The 18,280-nt window shown below is 45.7% G+C and overlaps 1 protein-coding gene across 3 annotated transcripts in view; it reads left to right on the top strand.

Moving 5' to 3' along the window:
* TACC3 (transforming acidic coiled-coil containing protein 3) overlaps positions 1-18,054 on the top strand; it is a 43,860-nt gene extending 25,806 nt beyond the window's left edge. For all 3 annotated transcript variants that reach the window (XM_088461625.1, XM_088461627.1, XM_088461626.1), the window contains exons 5-16: positions 2,216-2,291; positions 3,387-3,570; positions 10,252-10,310; positions 10,501-10,625; positions 10,700-10,808; positions 11,145-11,291; positions 13,851-13,927; positions 14,324-14,367; positions 15,483-15,643; positions 16,971-17,077; positions 17,238-17,358; positions 17,877-18,054. In XM_088461625.1, coding sequence (XP_088317751.1) covers positions 2,216-2,291; positions 3,387-3,570; positions 10,252-10,310; positions 10,501-10,625; positions 10,700-10,808; positions 11,145-11,291; positions 13,851-13,927; positions 14,324-14,367; positions 15,483-15,643; positions 16,971-17,077; positions 17,238-17,358; positions 17,877-17,942 — 1,276 coding nt within the window. In that variant the 3' untranslated portion in view covers positions 17,943-18,054. The remainder of the gene's footprint in view (positions 1-2,215; positions 2,292-3,386; positions 3,571-10,251; positions 10,311-10,500; positions 10,626-10,699; positions 10,809-11,144; positions 11,292-13,850; positions 13,928-14,323; positions 14,368-15,482; positions 15,644-16,970; positions 17,078-17,237; positions 17,359-17,876) is intronic.
* The last annotated feature ends 226 nt before the right edge of the window (positions 18,055-18,280 follow it).

The raw sequence follows: 18,280 nt of genomic DNA, 5'->3' as shown, positions 1-18,280 counted from the left end.
TAACACCTGTCAGGAGATGGGTACGTGTGTCACCATAGTGGCCTTCTGCAATAGAAAGACTTGTCTGTCGTCCCGATCATATCTCTTGTACTTTGCTCCAGTTTCTAAAATTACTACTTTTCTAAGTATTCTTTTTACATTCTCCTCCTTGGATCCAACTCCAAATAAGACTGTGTTTATACAATCCTACTGCAGACCTGGTTGCAGATTCTACTTCCAAGCTATACGTACGCACCTGTCCAGTTTTGCAGCAGATCTCCAATCTACATCTGCTGCAACAATCTGCTGAGAGGATTGTATCACCGTACTCTTCTGGTGCATACACACAGTCCAACTTGCTCGATCATTGATATCGTTGAACGATTTAATCAACTATCATAAATGATATGACATTTTAAATATCGACCAAGTTAGCCTGCATGTACGGTCGATCTCAGATATCGTTATCGTCCATACGGTCACGTGCATCGTTGGTCGTTCAATGCAAAAAAAGTTAATGATCGTGTTCCCGCTAGGCTGTTTTAGCAAAGCGTGGTGCCCTGCCCTCATTCTGGAGGGCAAAAAGCACCCTGCCCTCCAGAAGGAGGGCAAAAAGCGCCCTGCCCTCACAGCCTGTGGGTGCCGTCTTCACCCGCGGGTCGCAGTGTCCCGCGGGTGGAGAAATGTGCGGTGACCCTGTCACCGCCGGAGAGTAGACGCCGGGTGCATGCGCCCGGCATCTATACTCCCTGTCTGCAGCGCTTGGGCGCTGCCCGGCGTGTCTGTAAGTGCCGCGCACGCCCCCAAGAGTGACGGAAAGGGGCCGAGTCTTACACGCCCCTTTTCAATGGCCACGCCCCCTTTTCGGACACTCGTCAACAAAGGTGCCCTCTTGCTCCGGCGCCCTGACTGCCGCCGGAGCTAGTGTGAACTATGAATTATATAACCATAAACGACATCGTTCATATCGTCCTGCAAAGTTGGACCGTGTATGCCCCATTCCAATCTTTGGCAGACCGGCTGCCACTCAGTGGGATGAATTGGACAAGGCAAACTCAGGAGTGTACACACTTATAATTCTTTTGACCAGACAACCAAGATTGGATGAAACCAGAGGTCTTGTGAGTGTACACACTCCCAGTGTCTGACCAACTGGTTGGATTGAATGAGAATTGGACAAGTTGTGTACCCAGCTTTTTACAGTACGATACAACCCAGGCCAAGATCATTGTTATAATCACTAATGCAACATTGTGTATAAACCCTCAAAATAAGCAGCAGGGTTATTGATTCTACGGGGAGAGATCTGTGTTGTCATGAACTGGTAATCCTACCTATCATGTACAGAATAACTGATGACCGATTTTAGCTTTAAACAATTTAACAAAAATAGTGGTGTTGCTCACTAACAAATAATTGGGTTCCGGCTCTGCCTAGAGTAGAGAAAGTAATGAATGAAGTTCTTTACCAGTAGGTCCACTTGTTACTGGTGCTTGTATTTAACCTGTGCTGGTCGCAGCTGTACTGCTTTGGCAGAGCTGGCCTGGGAGGGAACACATAGCCCAGACTGGTGTGTGGGCAGTTTCAATATTTCTCATCTTGTTGCTTCATGTGGTAATCATTGGTACATATACAGCATTAGTTGCCATTTTACCAACCGGTAGGCGTTATAGGCGTGGTTCCACGTATACAAGAAGGGGAGGTTGGCGGTACTCTGTGCTGTATAAAGTCGCAGAAGACTGTCCCCAGAAAGGCATTCTGCTTAATGTCATAGCCCAAGGTCCCCCCTGACCCCCATCTCTCTAGGCCTTGGGTTCAGTACTGCTTTCCAGCGTGCTGCTCACTGATGTATTGTAGCGTGAGGCCGCAGTCCGGATACAACATGGCTTTTGTCTGTCAGCCGAATTGTGGCCCAAGTGATTCTCCAGTTTGGCCCAGATTTAGGGCTTGGTGTCTGTTTCCCAAACTAGGATAGTCCAGCATCAGGAGGCTTCTTATGTACTTGCTGGACTGCCTTGGGACTTTTGGGCACTTTTGATCCCTTTGATACTGTATGTGGAAGGCTTCCTCTGTGTTGGCAATCCCCTCAGCCAGATGTGCAGCAGAGTTCAGTCCATTCATGTAAGGTGCCGTGCCCCCAAACTAAGACATGTACTGGAAAGTGATGTAGGTGTATTGCCTAGTGTTGTATGCTGTGTGAGTGGTACATTTATGTCTGTCTTGTGCTTTGCTATAGGAAAGTCAAACCAGCTGATGCAGCGGAGGAAAAGCCGGCAGATGTGAGAAACTTGGATATCGCACAGGAACACAAGGTGAGGAACAGCAGTCTCTCTCCCTGACTAAACCTGTATAGAGCAATTGGAATGTTCAGGCCACAGAAACATCTCACTAGAAACCTCTCCTTACCAAGGTCACACTGGTGCGAAGTGTACTAGAATTCAGACAAATGTGCTATAAAAACTTCTGTAACCTCTCTAAACGTTCAGTTCCTTTAACTAAAAAAGTGTAATAACTAGCTCCATAATTGTCATTGATGATAGACAAAAATGTATCCTTAATTACATGGTATCTGCGCTTATCACTGATTGGTCTTTATAAACTAGAAAATCCGTGCCTTAGTTATGTTTGTTATTGTAATCACATTCTACAGTAATTCAGACCTCTTTCTGACTGCAGAACCACAAGCCTACTGTGCCATTAGTGTATGCAGCTTTGCTGTATGTGGGTAACACCCTCTACAAACTTGTCTTCACCTCCCAATCCATAGAGTGCACTGTCCTTTAGCTTTACCATAGGCCGATCGCAGCTTAAACAGGTCAGATCAGAAATACTATAGTATTTCACAAATATCTCCATTAGTCATTTGCTTACTTGTAGAGTGTAACTAACTCAATAAGTGGCTATTTTTTCCTGTTATCTGTAATAGCTCAGATTCGTGCAATAATGAATGAATTACTAACTATCATTAAACGCTTGCTGAGACCTTGCTTCTGGTCACAGAAAAGTTGCACATAAACCTTACACTGGAGGGAGGGGAGGAGGACCAGCAGATACCCCTCTGACCAGCTTTCACCGTAGGTGCCACACGCTAATGTGCTCTCCAGATGGCGTTTGCTATCGGAGAGGTTATTAAATAGTCACTTCACCATAGAGATGCAATTGCGTCACTTTCATATAATCCTGGGAAAACTTGTTTTCCCAGCATTCATGGTTTTAAATTTATTCATAAGTGGACCCCTAATGCTTCAAGCTGGTCCCAGCTTGTATGGATAGGAGCTGGTATGTACCCACAGTGAGTATGATTCTCTTAGGTCACAGCCAATCAAGTACCTGACGCTGTACGGTGAGCGCTGTATCAGATGTATTTTCATGCATGCCCCTTAACGTCCTACCCCTTCTGTTACCAGGTTGTAGATGCTACCGTGATCTTGGCCGCAGAGGAAACGCAATTGTTGAATGACTGTGACAAATCCTCCGAAAATTATTTGGAATTTCCAACACCTAAAGCAGCGCCCAATAATGATTCAGGAGTACCGGAATTCAGTGACTTCAGACCGGCAGAGGAGTATGACTTCAAGCCTGCTACGGAATGTAAGAACATCTATACTCATAAGCTGCACTTATCCTATTACACTGTTACTCTTCTTTCTCTAATGTAAACCATATTAGTGATCTGTTCAACCCTAGTGGGCTGTGTAGCCCCTAACCTTCCCAATCTGAGTACTGTTTCCTTCTCTGATAAAGAAACCTAGTAAATGAATTGGTTCTGGCATATGTCTGCGTACCTTTGGTAGAGGAGGAAGACTTACTAGGGCAGAACCTGATGTACCAAGGTAGTCCTTGTGGAATATGTTGGCATCCTATGCCAGATCTTGGATTGCATTCTTGCTAATGTTGGTCTAGGCCAGAGCTTCCAATGTGTATAGGGGACTGGTGCACTGTAGGGGAAACTTTAAAACCGATTATCTGGGGTTCTATATACTAAAGTGCAGGTTTTTAGATGTGGAGTTGTTGCTCATGGCAACAAATCAGATTCTTCATTTATCTAATACCTTCTAGAAGATAACGGCTGGAATCTGATTGGTTTCTATGGGAAACTCCTCCAATTCTTTAAACCTGCACTTTAGTAAATGTACCCCCAGGTCTCAGAGGGAAACTTGAGTCTCGTTTAGTGGTAAATGTTTTGAGAAATTTCAAATGGATTTCCGTGGTGTGTAGAGCCATGTGCATAGCTTTGAGGAAAAAAACTCTTTAAATAGAAAAAGATACAGGTGAGTCTTATGCTGCACATCCACTACCAGACCCAGGGAACACCGTACGATTACGACATCGTAATCGTACCTTCGTTCCCCATCCCCTGTAGTGCCTACACTGAGCGATCAGTCGTTCAGTGTAGGCACCCTCCATCATCCCTGAACATGGTCAATCTGTCATCGGCAGATTGACCAGCATGTTTGGGCGATAATTGGTGTCGGAAACTACCAGCGGGAGCACGCATCGCTGGTAGTTTTCGACATTTGCATGCCCGATTTGTGCCCGAATAACGAGCGATTGAACGATGACTGTCGACTCTTAAACGGAGTTTCCTGAATAGGTTAAATCTGTGACAATACTTTTGTGGAACATAGCCAGGTGATGGCACTTCAGTCTGAAGTGGCGGTGCACATTCCCAGTCCTGCTGTGCTATTCCCAGACGCCTCCCAACTGGGATTAGGCAGCCTCAGGACACTTGGAGACATCCTGGACAGGGGTGAACTACTGCGTCATCGAGCTTTATTGGATGACCTTCTAATCAAGGCTGTGTCAGTGGTAACAGCTGGCCATTGTGGTTTTTTTTAAGTTTGATTACAATTTGTGACCAAACAATTTTTTGCAAAGTTCCATCTGGTTTTGGCCCTTTTCTCGGTCTCTTTGAAAGAGTCGGAAAATGCCTCTACAGACTCGGGTGAGGTCTGTGTTGGGGTGGAGACAAGTGTCCGTTCTCCAGTGCTTGCAGTTGTGAGGAAAATGGTAGTCTGCTTTAAGGCCGTACCTTTTTGCTTGTTTCCTTTATAGATTCTGGTTTTGTGGTCCAGAGCCGATCGTCTGCTCAACAGATATTTCGGGTATTCGATCAGACATCCCTGTTGCTGCTGTGGTCACCCAACCTGCTGAAAGGTTGTTCTTTCTCAGCCTGAGAATAACTGATATTAATGACCAATGCCAGCCTGTTGGGGTGCAGCAATGCTGGGTCCCCAGTTGCAGGGCCTATGTTAGCTGGCTACACACCTGAATGATGTAACAAATGATGCGTCAATTCTTCCGATTTCACTTACGACCATACGATCCCATTACACATGATTTTGAGCATACAGACAATGCAGTTTTCGCACTGACTGCACAATCTATCGTGATGGTTGATCTATCCAATCAATCTTTGCTCCTGTTGGTCACATGTACACACGTTCTGTGCCACATCGTACATAGAATCAGATGGGATGATGCGATGAATGATTGGGTGTACACACTGACTTCTGTGCAGTTTGGTCATGGATGGTATGTTTGCCCAACATATTGGTATGTATAAAATATTCGTGCTGAAGAGCAGCATACAACTTGCGCTATGTAGACAAAAGTGATGGGACACTGATGGCAAATAGATCAGCAAGAATTTGACGTGTGTACTTTGTAGGTCCACCACGTGCAGTGATTACTGCAAAACGCCCTTCTTGGCAAACTTTACCCAAGTTAAGGCAGATTGGCAAGACATACCGCCTGCTGTCATCCATTAAGTACTGTGACACTGAAGAAGGTCGAGTCGGCCTAGAACGCAGCTGACGCTCCAATTCGTCCCGGAGGTTCTCAATGGGGCTAAGATCTGGACTCTGAGCTGACCAGTCCATCCAAGTTACCAAATTTCTCTTTCATCCACTAGGGGACTCTGGAGGTTGCTTACGCTGGGGTATAGAGGCGTGGATAGCTGGAACTGGCACTTTAAATAATTTAGAAGTGTGAAGCTCCTCCCCCTCTATGCCCCACCAGCCCTCAGTTTAGAAAATGTGCCCTTTGGAGTTGGTCACAATCTGCTGTGCTCCAGCAATACATATATTTTTAATTTAGATTTTATTTTTTTCTTTACATCTTTTACACTTGATGGGTACCCTTCGCCACCTCTCTAAAGGTGGGGTCCGGGTACCCGGCACCCTGACTTGTTAGAAGCAGGAAGGAGTGCACAGTGCTTATACTAAAAGCACTCACAGCTCCTTATCACCACAGCACATCTCTAACAAGGAAGAAGAGAGTGCTGAAGCTGAGAGAGCCCTCCGGGGAACGCCGTGAGTATGTGGCTGCGTGTTCCCCGCTGCTCCCCTCACACACCTCCCCCCTCTGCTACCTATCGTGCCTCTCCTACTGCCCAGGTACTTAGCGCTACAGCGCTGTTAACTATTCAGCCCACGCTGGTAGCCGCGCGTTAGCGGCTGCAGCATAGCGGGGCTCACACGTGTTCCCCTGCCCGCCGGGACCTTCACTGCGGCAGAGGGGCTCTGTATGCCGGCACTGTTACATGTGGGAGCCGGCAGGCACTGTCGCTGCTCCCACACGCACCTTCCGCGGCCGCTCTTAGACTTCAGAGTCCCCCATCCACCTCGGTTCTTCACTACCTACAGACAAGGCCAGGGTTCTACAAGAGGCTATCCAGTCTCTAATAGTGTCATCTGGGTTAGTTCCGGTTCCGGAGCATCAATGAGGTTATGGGGTTTTTACTCTAACCTGTTTGTGGTGCACAAACCGGTTGGTTCGGTCAGATCCATTTTAAACCTCAAGTCCTTACACCTGTACCTGAGGATGTATTGTTCCAGAAATGGAATCTCTGCAGTCCGTCAGGGGTGAGACCAGGGGAATTCCTTTTATCCATGGATTTCAAGGATGCCTATCTTCATGTTGCCATTTGGGAACCGCATCAAGCCTTCCTGCTGTTTGCTATATTGCAGAATCACTACCCATCTCGAGCATTACCGTTCAGGTTATCCACATTTTTACAAACTCATGTCAGCCATGATTGCTTTCCTTCAGTCATTGGGAGTGAACATATTCCCTTATTTGGACGACCTATTACTCAAGGCTTCATCGGTAACCCTTCTCTCAGACCATGCCTTACTGACATATCACACTTTTTAATCCAACACTGTTGGATAATCAACTTCAAGAAATCACATCCCTATCCATCCCAGAAGCTCCTGTTTCTGGGCATTCTCTTGGATACGGCATCAGAGGGTTTTTTCTTCTGATAGACAAAACCCGGGATATCTGTTGTTAGTTCAGTTGGTCCTCAGACCGAAGAAGGTGTCCCTACTTTGTCTGAGTCTCTTGGAAAAAAAAAAAAAATGGTAGCTGCTTTCCATGCACTACAGTTCGGATGGTTCCACTCCAGAGTGTTTCAACCGGACCTCCTGTCACAAGTCTCAGGATCTCATCTGCTTCTGCATTGACAGATCCGTCTGAGCCCGGTTACCAGAGGGGCTCTCCTCTGGTGGTCACAATCCAACAATCTTTTGGCGGGCTGAAGATTCGGATAGTGGAATTGGACTATCGTAATAACGGATGCCAGCCTTTGAGGATGGAGAGCAGTAGTCCTCAAGTATCTCCCTTTCAGGGTAGATGGTCCCCTCTGGAACAGAAGTGGCCCATAAATGTTTTGGAACTAAGAGCGATTTACAATTCTCTTTATAGAAACAGAGTTTCTAAAGTCTCGTCCGGTAAGAATTCAGTCTGACAACGCGACGACCGTCGCTTAAATCAACCGACAGGGCAGGACTCGAAGTCGCATGGCCATGCGAGTAGTAACTCAGATGCTCCCGTGGGCCGAAATTCAGTCAGTAATCCTGTCGGCGGTATTCATCCCGGGTGTGGACAACTGGGAAGTAGATTACCAAAGTCGCCAGGACATCCATCCCAGGGAATGGAAGCTTCATCCAGACGTGTTCTATGCACTGATTCATCGCGGGGGGTGTCCTCAGGTGGACCTCAGAGTCATGATTAAATTATCAGCTCCCAGTATAAGTGTCAAGAACTCTGGATCCGCAGGCAGAGGCAGTCGACGCTCTGACAGTTCCATGGATCTACGACTTTGTTGACCTTTTTCCTCCGATTCCTTTTCTTGCTAGTCTTAAGAGAATACAACACGAGTCTGCTTCTTTCATTCTAGTGGCTCCAAGCTGGCCTCTGAGAAGCTAGTTCTCCAACCTTCGGTCCCTATTGGTAGATGAGACGTGGCCCCTTCCTCTGCGGCCGGATCTTCTTCAGCAAGGTCTTTTCGTCCACCCCAACTTAGTGCAGCTGAGTTTAACGGGGTGGCTCTTGAAACGATATCTTAAGACGTAGAGGTATCCCAGACTCTGTTATTCCTACCATGCTGCGCGTCAGGAAGCCATTTGCGGCTGCGCATTATCATCGAATCAGGCGTTCTTATAGGTCGTGGTTTTCCGTCTAGGATTTTTCGTCCTGACTGGATTGGATTATGGCTTTCGCCTTGGAACTTTAAAGGTGCAGGTCTTTGCCCTTTTTCCATTTTTTTTTTTTTTTTTTTATACGCAAATTGGCCCTCATTCCTGAGGTGCAAACAGTCCTTCAGGGGGTCTTGCGTGTGCAACCTCCTTTTGTACCTCCGGTAGCTCCTTGGGATTTGAACTTAGTAATTCTGTTTCTTCAGTCGCCCTTGTTCGAACCTTTTGGAAGCGGTTGATCTTAAGTACTTGTCCTGGGAGACGGTCATCTTTCTGGTTCTAGCTTTGGCTCGTAGAATTCCGGACTTGGGCGATCTGTTCTATAAGCCACCTTACCTTGTGTTTCATGCTGATAGGGCTTAACTCTGGACTGTAGCCGCCTTCCTTCCCAGGGTTGTCAGTTTCCATATCAACCAGCCTATTGTGGTTCTGTCGTTGGTGGAGGACTCGGGTGATTCTTCTACCTTGGGGGTGGTTAGTGCTCTCCACATTTATGTTGCCAGGACAGCGTCCCTCCGTAAGTCAGTCGCTTTTTGTCCTATGATGCTTTTCGGAGGTGTTGGGCAACTCTAAGCAGACGTTGGCACGTTGGATAGGCTGACTATTCATCAGGCTTATATATTAGTGCTGGACGTCGGCCTCCTTCGTCCTTTTCGGCTCATTCCACACGTTCTGTGGGTGCGTCGTGGGGGCCGGTAGGGGAGCCTCCACGTCACAATTGTGCAGTGCGGCCACTTGGTCTTCTGTTCACACTTTTGAAAATCCTTTTTTTCAGATTTGACACGTTTGCTGCTTCAGCATTACGTTCTGGCCGTCTTGTTATACAGGTTCTGCAGAGCGCTCCCACCCGTGGGGAAAACTTTGGGACGTCCCTAGCGTAAGCAACCTCCAGTGTCCCCTAGTGGATGAAAGAGAAAATGGGATTTTGGTACCTACCGGTAAATCCTTTTCTCTGATTCCACAGGGGACACTGGACGCCCACCTCTGCGCTCTTAGCCTGCCTGTTCAGTTTGTTCCGTATGTGGTATGTTTTCATTATTGTGTGTTCTTCTCTCCCTTTTACTCCACTTGTTCTCCATCTCCTCTCAGTCTTCATTTTCTAAACTGAGGGCTGGTGGGGCATAGAGGGGGAGGAGCTTCACACTTCTAAATGATTTAAAGTGCCAGCTCCAGCTATCCACGCCTCTATACCCCAGCGTAAGCAACCTCCAGTGTCCCTTGTGGAATCAGAGAAAAGGATTTACCGGTGGGTAACAAAATCCCATTTTTCTGTTTAGCAGTCCAGCATCGCCCTGGAAACCATGACAGGTGGCGTCGTCGTCGATAATAACATTTGTTTCCGTAGAAGTGCATGGGCCTCCCTACCAAGTGTTCTTGTTAAAACCGCCACATTAGTGGCCATTAGGAACCCGTGTGCAAAGGTATGCATTTCACTTGCGCGGGGGTGTCCAATCACTTTTGTCTACATAGTTTAAAAACTAATCTCTGTACACTGTCACGTGATGTAGCCTACAGTGCATAGAGGTGACTAATGCATGTATCTGGTGTCACCAGTGTAAATCGCAGGGCACCGGTGTGTCTGTGACCTAAGTATGTTTTATAGACTCCTGGAATTGGTCTCCCTATATTTCCTGGACCTTGGTTTGTTTGAGGTATGACTGTTTCTAATGGGAAAGAAAATTATTTGGCAGGACTGTGATGTGTTGGTTATTTTATTGCTTTTATCATTTTTCAGTGTTGTGCAGCACAAATTATACTAATCCTGTTTCCGTTTATCTTTATATCGCAGTTGAAGGATTTGGCCAGCCGATAGAAATAGACTATCTTGAGAATTTTGGTACTTCTTTAGTAAGTAGGAATTATCTTATTTCTTGCCCTTGGCTCTCAATGTCAAATGACTTTTTTTTTTGTTTTTGTTTTTTTTTGTTCTCCTTGTTGTATTCCTCTTTGCATTATTATTTCACTCCTGCTCCGTATATTAGTTTTGGCTGCTGTGACATATGACCCTTGGAATTTACCCAGCTCCTTTTTGTCTCAGTTCAAAGAGTCCGCCCTCAGGAAACAGTCCCTGTATCTGAAATTCGATCCTCTGCTGCGAGAGTCTCCGAAGAAGTCTGCTCCTGCCGGCAGTGTTTTGATGGACCATGTGCCGCTGCGGAGCTGGTAGGTATCGTGCCTTGTGCTCGTTCTTTACCAGAGACATGATACTGAATTAAATTCCTTTTTTATCACTGCAGTTCAGATCTCTTTGGACCCTTAGCCGAAGCGCCTTTCCCTAGACGACCGTTTCTCGAAAATGAAGAGAAGCCGGAAGGTCTCGACCTCCTGGGGACATTCACAGTCTCTGTAAGTATGTGACGCATTCACAAAGCTCTCGCATCACCCTCAGGTGTGCCAACGTCTATTGTCATTGTGTTGTTGCTACTGTCTAACAATCGCCGTGTTTACCCAGTTGGCTTGTTAACACTGAGTTTGTAAACCAGTCTGAAGATATTGTAGTCTCCTGGCTCAGCAGCCAGTGACCTGATCTCCCTCCAGATAGCTGCTGTCACTTTTCCTCCTGGCTATAGTGACTCTCCTTAACTCTTTGTTACCATAGCAGCTGTGTGTTTAAGCAGCAGGTACTCGTCTGGTGTTTAGTTACTAACAGCAGACCTGTCTAAATATCCACTTATTCCATAGGACGCTGCTCCCTTAATCCCAGACATCACGACCAGCGTACCAGCCGCCGATCCTTTCCTCCTGCCGTCTGATGTGGGAGCAATTGTCGAAGTCCTTAAGTACAGCCAAAAGGACATGGACGCGGCTATAGAGCATGTCAGGCTGGAGGTAAGTGACGTAGTGGTCTGTTCTATCAACGGTGCTACATTGTAATGCTGACTTGTGCTATCTGTTTTATGCCCATTCTAGTAAAATACACATTATTTTAAGTGAGCTATTTCTAGTACTGGATGTCTAAAGGTCTTGTGCCTTTTTGCTGCTTCTTGTGGGTGCGTTTATAGTTTTGCAGGAGAGATATTTGACATCTACTTCTATAAAAAGATAAATATGGTTTGTTACTATATACTGAACAGCTTCTAAAATGTGGATCCTTCACTTGTGTATAGTTGGTGCAGAAAGTCACTAGCTTATTATCATAGACTAAAAGTAGAACACACTGCATACTCTGTTATATGCGGGTTAAATCATAGATGTACTGGTGACTTGTGTTTACACTGCTCTAGGCATAAATGATCACTATTTAAACAGCAGCTTAAACTGTACAGAACACGGCTGAAGCAGAGCCAACAGCAGTCAATGTCTGTATATACCGGTGGCTGCAAAAAAAAAAAAAAATTATGTATACATATTGGTTATTAAATTATTATTTTTTTTTAAATCACTGTACCCTGGAGTATTGGCAACTTTTTTTCATGACACTCCAAAGGCCAAAAGTTTCTTATTGAGAAGTTGTACCGGCCATCCTTATTTTATGTGATGGTGGGCAGGCTTGCGTTTCTGTTTTGATAGCGGCTGCCAATCGCATGGACCATAAATATCATCTTTTATGCTCCTGGAATACCAACCTGCGGCACCCAGTTTGGGAAGCACAAGATCTACCTCCTGCGTGTGTAATCTGGACACAGGGTTTCACACCAAACTTATGTTCTCGCAGTATAAACCAAGGGGCATTATTTGCCTTGGCTCTTTCCTTAGGCATGTGGTGAGCAGTGTCTTGCCATGCTTTGGTAGGATGGTTTTAATCTCCCTTTGTATGGGCTCTTCCTCTGCAGTCATGTATGATGCATGCCATTGCTTATCCACTCAATCAAGGGGTGCCATTTACATATTCAGGATACCTGACTCTTTTATTAGTGAGGTGCTGGTTCCCAGTGCTTTCATGGGCAACTTTTGGAAAATGTGAGATTGGCCGACAAAAAAAAACAACTACTTCTGGAATGTGTAGGGGATGAATCCATTTAAAATGGAAAAACATTGTAGGTTAGCTTCCGCTGCTATGCAGGGTCCGTTACATAAAGCGATTTTGGTGTGGCGGTAACTAAAAATGTAATATCTGAGCAAGTAATCTGTAACAGACCATGGGGGCCCACCAAGGGCATTCTGGGCAAGTACGTCTGTGTTTTCTGTTGGTTTTATTGACCCCTCTTTTCTGTCAGTCCTCTACCCGACAGACGTCAGTAGCTGGTAATGTCCCAAGTTTATGTAGAGCGGTTGCTTGACCTTTCCAGGGTGCTGCCTGAAATCCTGTAACTCCATCTCCTAAGCCTTTTTTGCAGTAACAGTGGTATTGACTTAGTCCTGCATCCATTCAACATTAGTAATCTGAAATGAAAAGAGAACCTTCAATTAGAATCCGCAAAATAGGGCCTGATTTAAGCACCGATCGCAGCTGCGTAATCGCGCGCAATGAATCTGCGAAAATGTTCAGGTCTGCCACCGCTCAGCCAGCATAGAGATGCCCACTACTGCCCTATCATACCCGTAATACCTCGCCGTCCCGCGTGTATTTCAGTAACAGCGGAGAACATCTGCTCCTCGCGCACAGTTACAGCAGGCCTGTCCTGTCTCAGAATTTGCACGTCTCGTCGCACGAAGTGAGTACATAAGCTGCGTATGCAATCGAAGTGGCAAATTTATGCACACCCAAGCAACGTCGTTCAAACGGACAGGCACGCCTGCCTTTCTGCAACCACTCCTACAACGCCGCCCCCCAAATGCACACAATGGATTCCACAGTGCGTCCGTAATCGCAGTGCGATCGCCGTGCACGTGCAGTACACAACAATCGGCCGATCTGCAATTGCTATCCATGCGAAGTCAGGCCCTAAATCTCTATGCTTTTATTTGCTAGATACAGAAAGATTTTGCAGTAAATTGTTAGCGCTGCTGGCAAAAAGTCTGTTTGGTGCACCAGAATGCCTGGCCTTGTGTACATCATTTTGCAATCCTGCATGGCTGAGCGATGTTGCCTGTCTGCGTTCTACGTCGTGTACCAGTGTAAAGATAAGATGGCAGCAGTGGGCGTCCCTATGCTCGCTTAAGCTTTGGAACTATTAGTATATTTTCGCAGCTGCGATCGCACTAGCATCCATCTCTGATTCATTTGAAAAGCACAATTTACTTTTAATATTGATCTGTCGTCATCCTTTCGGTTTAGTTATGGGTTGCTGAATAGATGTATTATGATTGACAGCCACCAGAACTGGTTTTGCCCATCACATCGACCATAAATCGATTTGGTGTATACAGAAACCCCCTGACTCATATCCCAGCCTCCAATGCTCATGAGACATGCTCTAATCTAGTTATTAAAACCTCTCCTGTAAATCTGTCAAAGGTTTAAATAGCGGCGTTAACTGAAGTTTGTGTTTGTTTTTTTTTTGTAAGGTTCAAGAAAAAGAACTTGAAGTTTTGGAATGGAGAAAAAAGCATGAAAAGCTTTATTTAGAATATGTGGAAATGGGGTGAGTGTTGTATGCACGTATATATTGTTGATGAGCAGGGTGGAACCCAGCTTACGTAGAGGTTTGGGTGTTGGAGCACTTTCTGAAGGTGAGACCAGTATTGGAGACTGCGGTGTCCCGGGCTCAGCCGGCTCTTTTGGGGGCAGTATGAAAGGCTAGCGGTGACCTAGAGACTCCTTTCCAGCAGGCACCCACCTGTGGGGCTTGTTAGGCCCTGAGAAGATCTCGCACAGCAGTTCTAGTGTTGGAGCTTACGTTCCATCTGCTCTATCATTGGCTGATTCACAGAATCTTTTCCTTTTTAGCTCCACTTTAGGAGTGGGAGATCATAAACACTTCATATCTTAGGTTTTGTTGTTCTGTGACTTGTTAGCTAATCTCATTTTTCTTTTGTAGGAAAATTGTTGCTGAATTTGAAAGCACGATCACACAGCTGCTGGGTAATTGTATGTTTTTCCCTTACGTGTTAGGGGATAATGTATTTGGCTGAGCTACAGGACCCTTCCTTAGGAAGAAATGGACTGTAGTGCGGACCTGCAAGCTGTGCGTGCGTTTTGCGTGTATGCTTCCATGTTCTAATGTGTCGGCGATATCAAAGTAAAATCTGGTCCCCCCAGATTCCTGTAAAACATGGGACAGACTGTTGCCAAAATTATGTTTGCCATTACTAAATGGCAGACCTCTCTCGTTTTTTTGGGACACAGGCACCCTAGAGATAAGGAGTTACACTGCCCTGTTCAAGATGCCACAAGTAAGAGCAGCTTTTAGCCCCAACTTGCTAGCCTAACGTGAATTGTGGGATTAACAATATAAATGCTAAAGTCTAGCCTTCAAAATGAGGATAAGGCTACTCACAAATGTTATACTGCACCCCAAAAAGTTTGTTTGCACAGAAGTCTGATTCCGATGTCCCCTAAGTGTTACTAAATACAAGGACTTGTATAACACCTCAGTCTGCGCCCGCTCGCTGGGTCCTGCCAGGGCTGAAACTAGGATTTTTGTGCCCCTATAGTAATGCCCCCTTAAGCAGTGCACCTATAGTAAAGCCCCTGTGGTAGTGCCCATATGGTAATGCCCCTGTAGTAGTGCCACTTACAGAAAAAAATAAAAATTAATTACCTTAAACCCTGCGCCGACGTCTGGTCCGCCTAGCTGCTCCTCGGAACTATGGAAGAGATGTCATGACGTCTCTCCCATAGTGCCCGTGGGGAGAGCTGGAAGCTGGAGTTCAGGAGAGCACTCCAGCCTCCGGCTACTGCAGCGTTGCAGGATAGGAGCCGGGTGCCCGCTGGTACTCTCAGCGGGCCTCCGGCTTGGAGCCTCCCTGCGGCATCGGGCTGGAGGCGTCTGGTGTATTGGTGCACGTGCAACTCCAGCGCCCCCCCCCCCCTAGTTGCGGCCCTGGTCCTGCCGCCTCTCTGCATTCTTCCTCCAGAAACGGGATTTATTGTCCATTAGTCTACACCAGTGATGCACATGACCCTGTTGCCATAGTGGTGGCAACGAATACTGCAGCTTATTATATGCACCTGAAACTTCCTTTCTTTTCCTTAAGAGGATTCACAGAAACACAAAGAAACGGGCAAACTAGAGCTGCAGAAAGTCTTACAGGAGAAGCAGCACATGCAGATGGACCTAAACTCCATGGAGAACTCCTTCTCAGAGCTCTTTAAAAGGTTTGAGAAGCAGAAAGATGTGCTGGAGGGGTATCGCAAGGTAAAGGGTCTTTTTATCTATTTGTTTAATCGCCCATATGATGTATATGCTATGGAGAGCCCGACACTGAGTGCATACACTAATAAGGGTGGTACTCATTTTTATTAATTTTTTTTTGTAAATATTAGATGTATTTGGGGTAGTTTTACTCATCGCTATTTTCATTTTGATTCAGTGAGGGAAATTAAATTACAGGTCACTGTACATCCCCCCTGACATCACCAGGTTTTCACCTCAACTTTACTTTCCTATTTGGGGGGGGGGGGGGGGGTGAACTTACCCCCAGGAATTTTATTTGCCTCCTCTACCTTAAAAGATTGGAAACTGTGCAAAACAATGCAGGAATAGTCTCAGTGTGTGTGTGTGTGTATAATAAATATATATATATATCTGTCATGCTTATGGAAACCTGGTAGCTGCTATCAGTTTAAACTGAACTTGTTTACATTTTTTAATTTTAGTGTTTTTGTGATCACTGCTTTCTCATGCACCCCTGTGCTAGCTCATTTATAATAACCTGTGTCAGCTGCCCTTTTGGTAGTATGATAGAAGATGTTTGGTGACTGTCTTGCCTTTAAAAGCCATAAGTTAGTTGGCAGGTGAGCTTTAAACAGTTAACATGTTTTCAGTTTAAACTCTGATAGCAGTTACCAGGTTTCCATAAGTATGACAGATAGTGTAGGACCTACAGAGAAATGAGGTCCTGTGATGTGGGCTGCAGGCTTAAACGCAATGATCAATCCATGAACCAATTATTGTGAGTGTTTTAACAATGGTGAGTGCTGAATTTTCTGTTTTTATTTATTTAAGCAATGTGGTCACAAGCCACTTGCACCCCAGTCCTGGGAATAGTGAGTGCAGGTTTGCACCCCAAATCTGGGAGTGGCGAGTGCAGTGGATTTCTGATTATATATAGATAGTGATCCCTAAACCATGTGTCCTATCATGCCCTCTTCTGGACCTCTTGGTGTGGAGCAGATCGCTTTCCAACACTGAACTATGCTCATGGGCTCTGAGTTATGTCTCAGTTTTTCATTAAGTCTCTCTAGTGCAGCGTTAGGGACAGGTTCAGCCCACCAGCACTGACAGCCATGGTCCACACAGGCCATTCCTTGAGGTGAGGTCCAAGAGAACCTGTCCGTTGGGTCCATTTTTGAAATTGAATTAACGCAATCAAACTCTTCTGTTTTATAAAATGGAGGAGCTCCCGCTCGCACTCTCCTAACGCTGTTCTCTGTATAAGGGAACTTCGGTCGGGACAGATCATATGGGTAGGAGAGTAATCTTACATGTGCCAGATGCTCAATGTTTACTGTCACCTTCTCAGAATGAAGAGGCCCTGAAGATGTGCGTGGAAGATTATCTTGCACGGATTAAAAAGGAGGAGCAACGCTACCAAGCACTGAAAGCGCACGCGGAAGAGAAGCTCAATCGGTAATGCATGGGATAAGCGATCCTGCCTTCCCCCTTATGCTGCCGGCCTGATGGCGTGTGTGTGTGTGTGTGTGTGTGTGTGTGTGTGTGTGTGTGTGTGTGTGTCAAATTCTGCTATTCATGTTCTCTGCCCTGATGTAAAGTTTCTCTATTTTCACAGAGCAAATGAAGAAATTGCCCAAGTAAGGAACAAAGCCAAGGGAGAGGTGATGGCACTGCAGGCCTCCCTCCGCAAGGAGCAGATGAAGACTCAGTCACTGGAGCGCTCCCTCGAGCAAAAGGCGAGTCCTCCTTATTATAATACAATGCACCAGCCACTGTTCTGCGTTGGGTTTCCAAGTTGTAAACCTGTTCCTTAGCCAGGGGATAAGTAACTATTGGTGCTCCAGTTCTCCCCATACTTATGTCTGTGGACTACCGGAACTTATTCCCCCTAAGGTCTCCTGCCCCTTATGCCACACTAGGCTACTGGTAATATATAGACATGGGGCTATGGTTGTGTTCAGTTACCAGCAGGATTTCGGTGATGCCGACCATGTGATGGTGTTTGAACGCCGGCAACAACATCGTACTTTTTATTTACCTAAAAACTGTTTATACAACGGCTTTAAGCTCTAAGTATAGTAACTGGTTAATTGCGATTACGGGTGCAGCAGTCGCCCATACAGCGGCCTTTGTCCTGGGCCACACTAGATATGTAGTATTGTGAGCAGAAGGCACACGTGGCCGGGCTGCACACTTGCTATGGAATTGGAATACTCTGCGTAACAGACTTATGAATATTTGTTTTTCATTTCAGGCAAAAGAAAATGATGAACTGACAAAAATATGCGATGACCTGATCCTAAAGATGGAGAAAATCTGAGCGTCCTCCTGTGCACAGCACTTTATACATGTTGTCTCTCCCATTTATGTCGCAGGGTCCTGTGTGTGGTTTTTATATGTTAAGCACTAATAAATAGAACCTTTTAATTTAATGCTAGTGTGGTTATTTTCAATATCCCTTGAGACACTTGTGTAACTATAATAACGCTGCATAACAATGAAAATGTTTCCGATGTGATAATAGTTACTTCTAATTGATGTCAGCATGCAAAGAATGAATGACATTTAAAACTCTGTTAGCTGAGTTCCGAGATATAGCCCATTTATGACGATGTATGGGGTATTCCTAGTGTAGTGGGCAGAATGGAGAGAATCTTA

The sequence above is a fragment of the Taudactylus pleione genome, unplaced genomic scaffold (assembly GCF_031769625.1).
Source record: "Taudactylus pleione unplaced genomic scaffold, aTauple2 ptg001084l, whole genome shotgun sequence".
Classification (NCBI taxonomy): domain Eukaryota; kingdom Metazoa; phylum Chordata; class Amphibia; order Anura; family Myobatrachidae; genus Taudactylus; species Taudactylus pleione.
The sequence above is the reverse complement of the archived record's forward strand: the minus strand, read 5'-3'. Positions and strand labels throughout refer to the sequence as shown.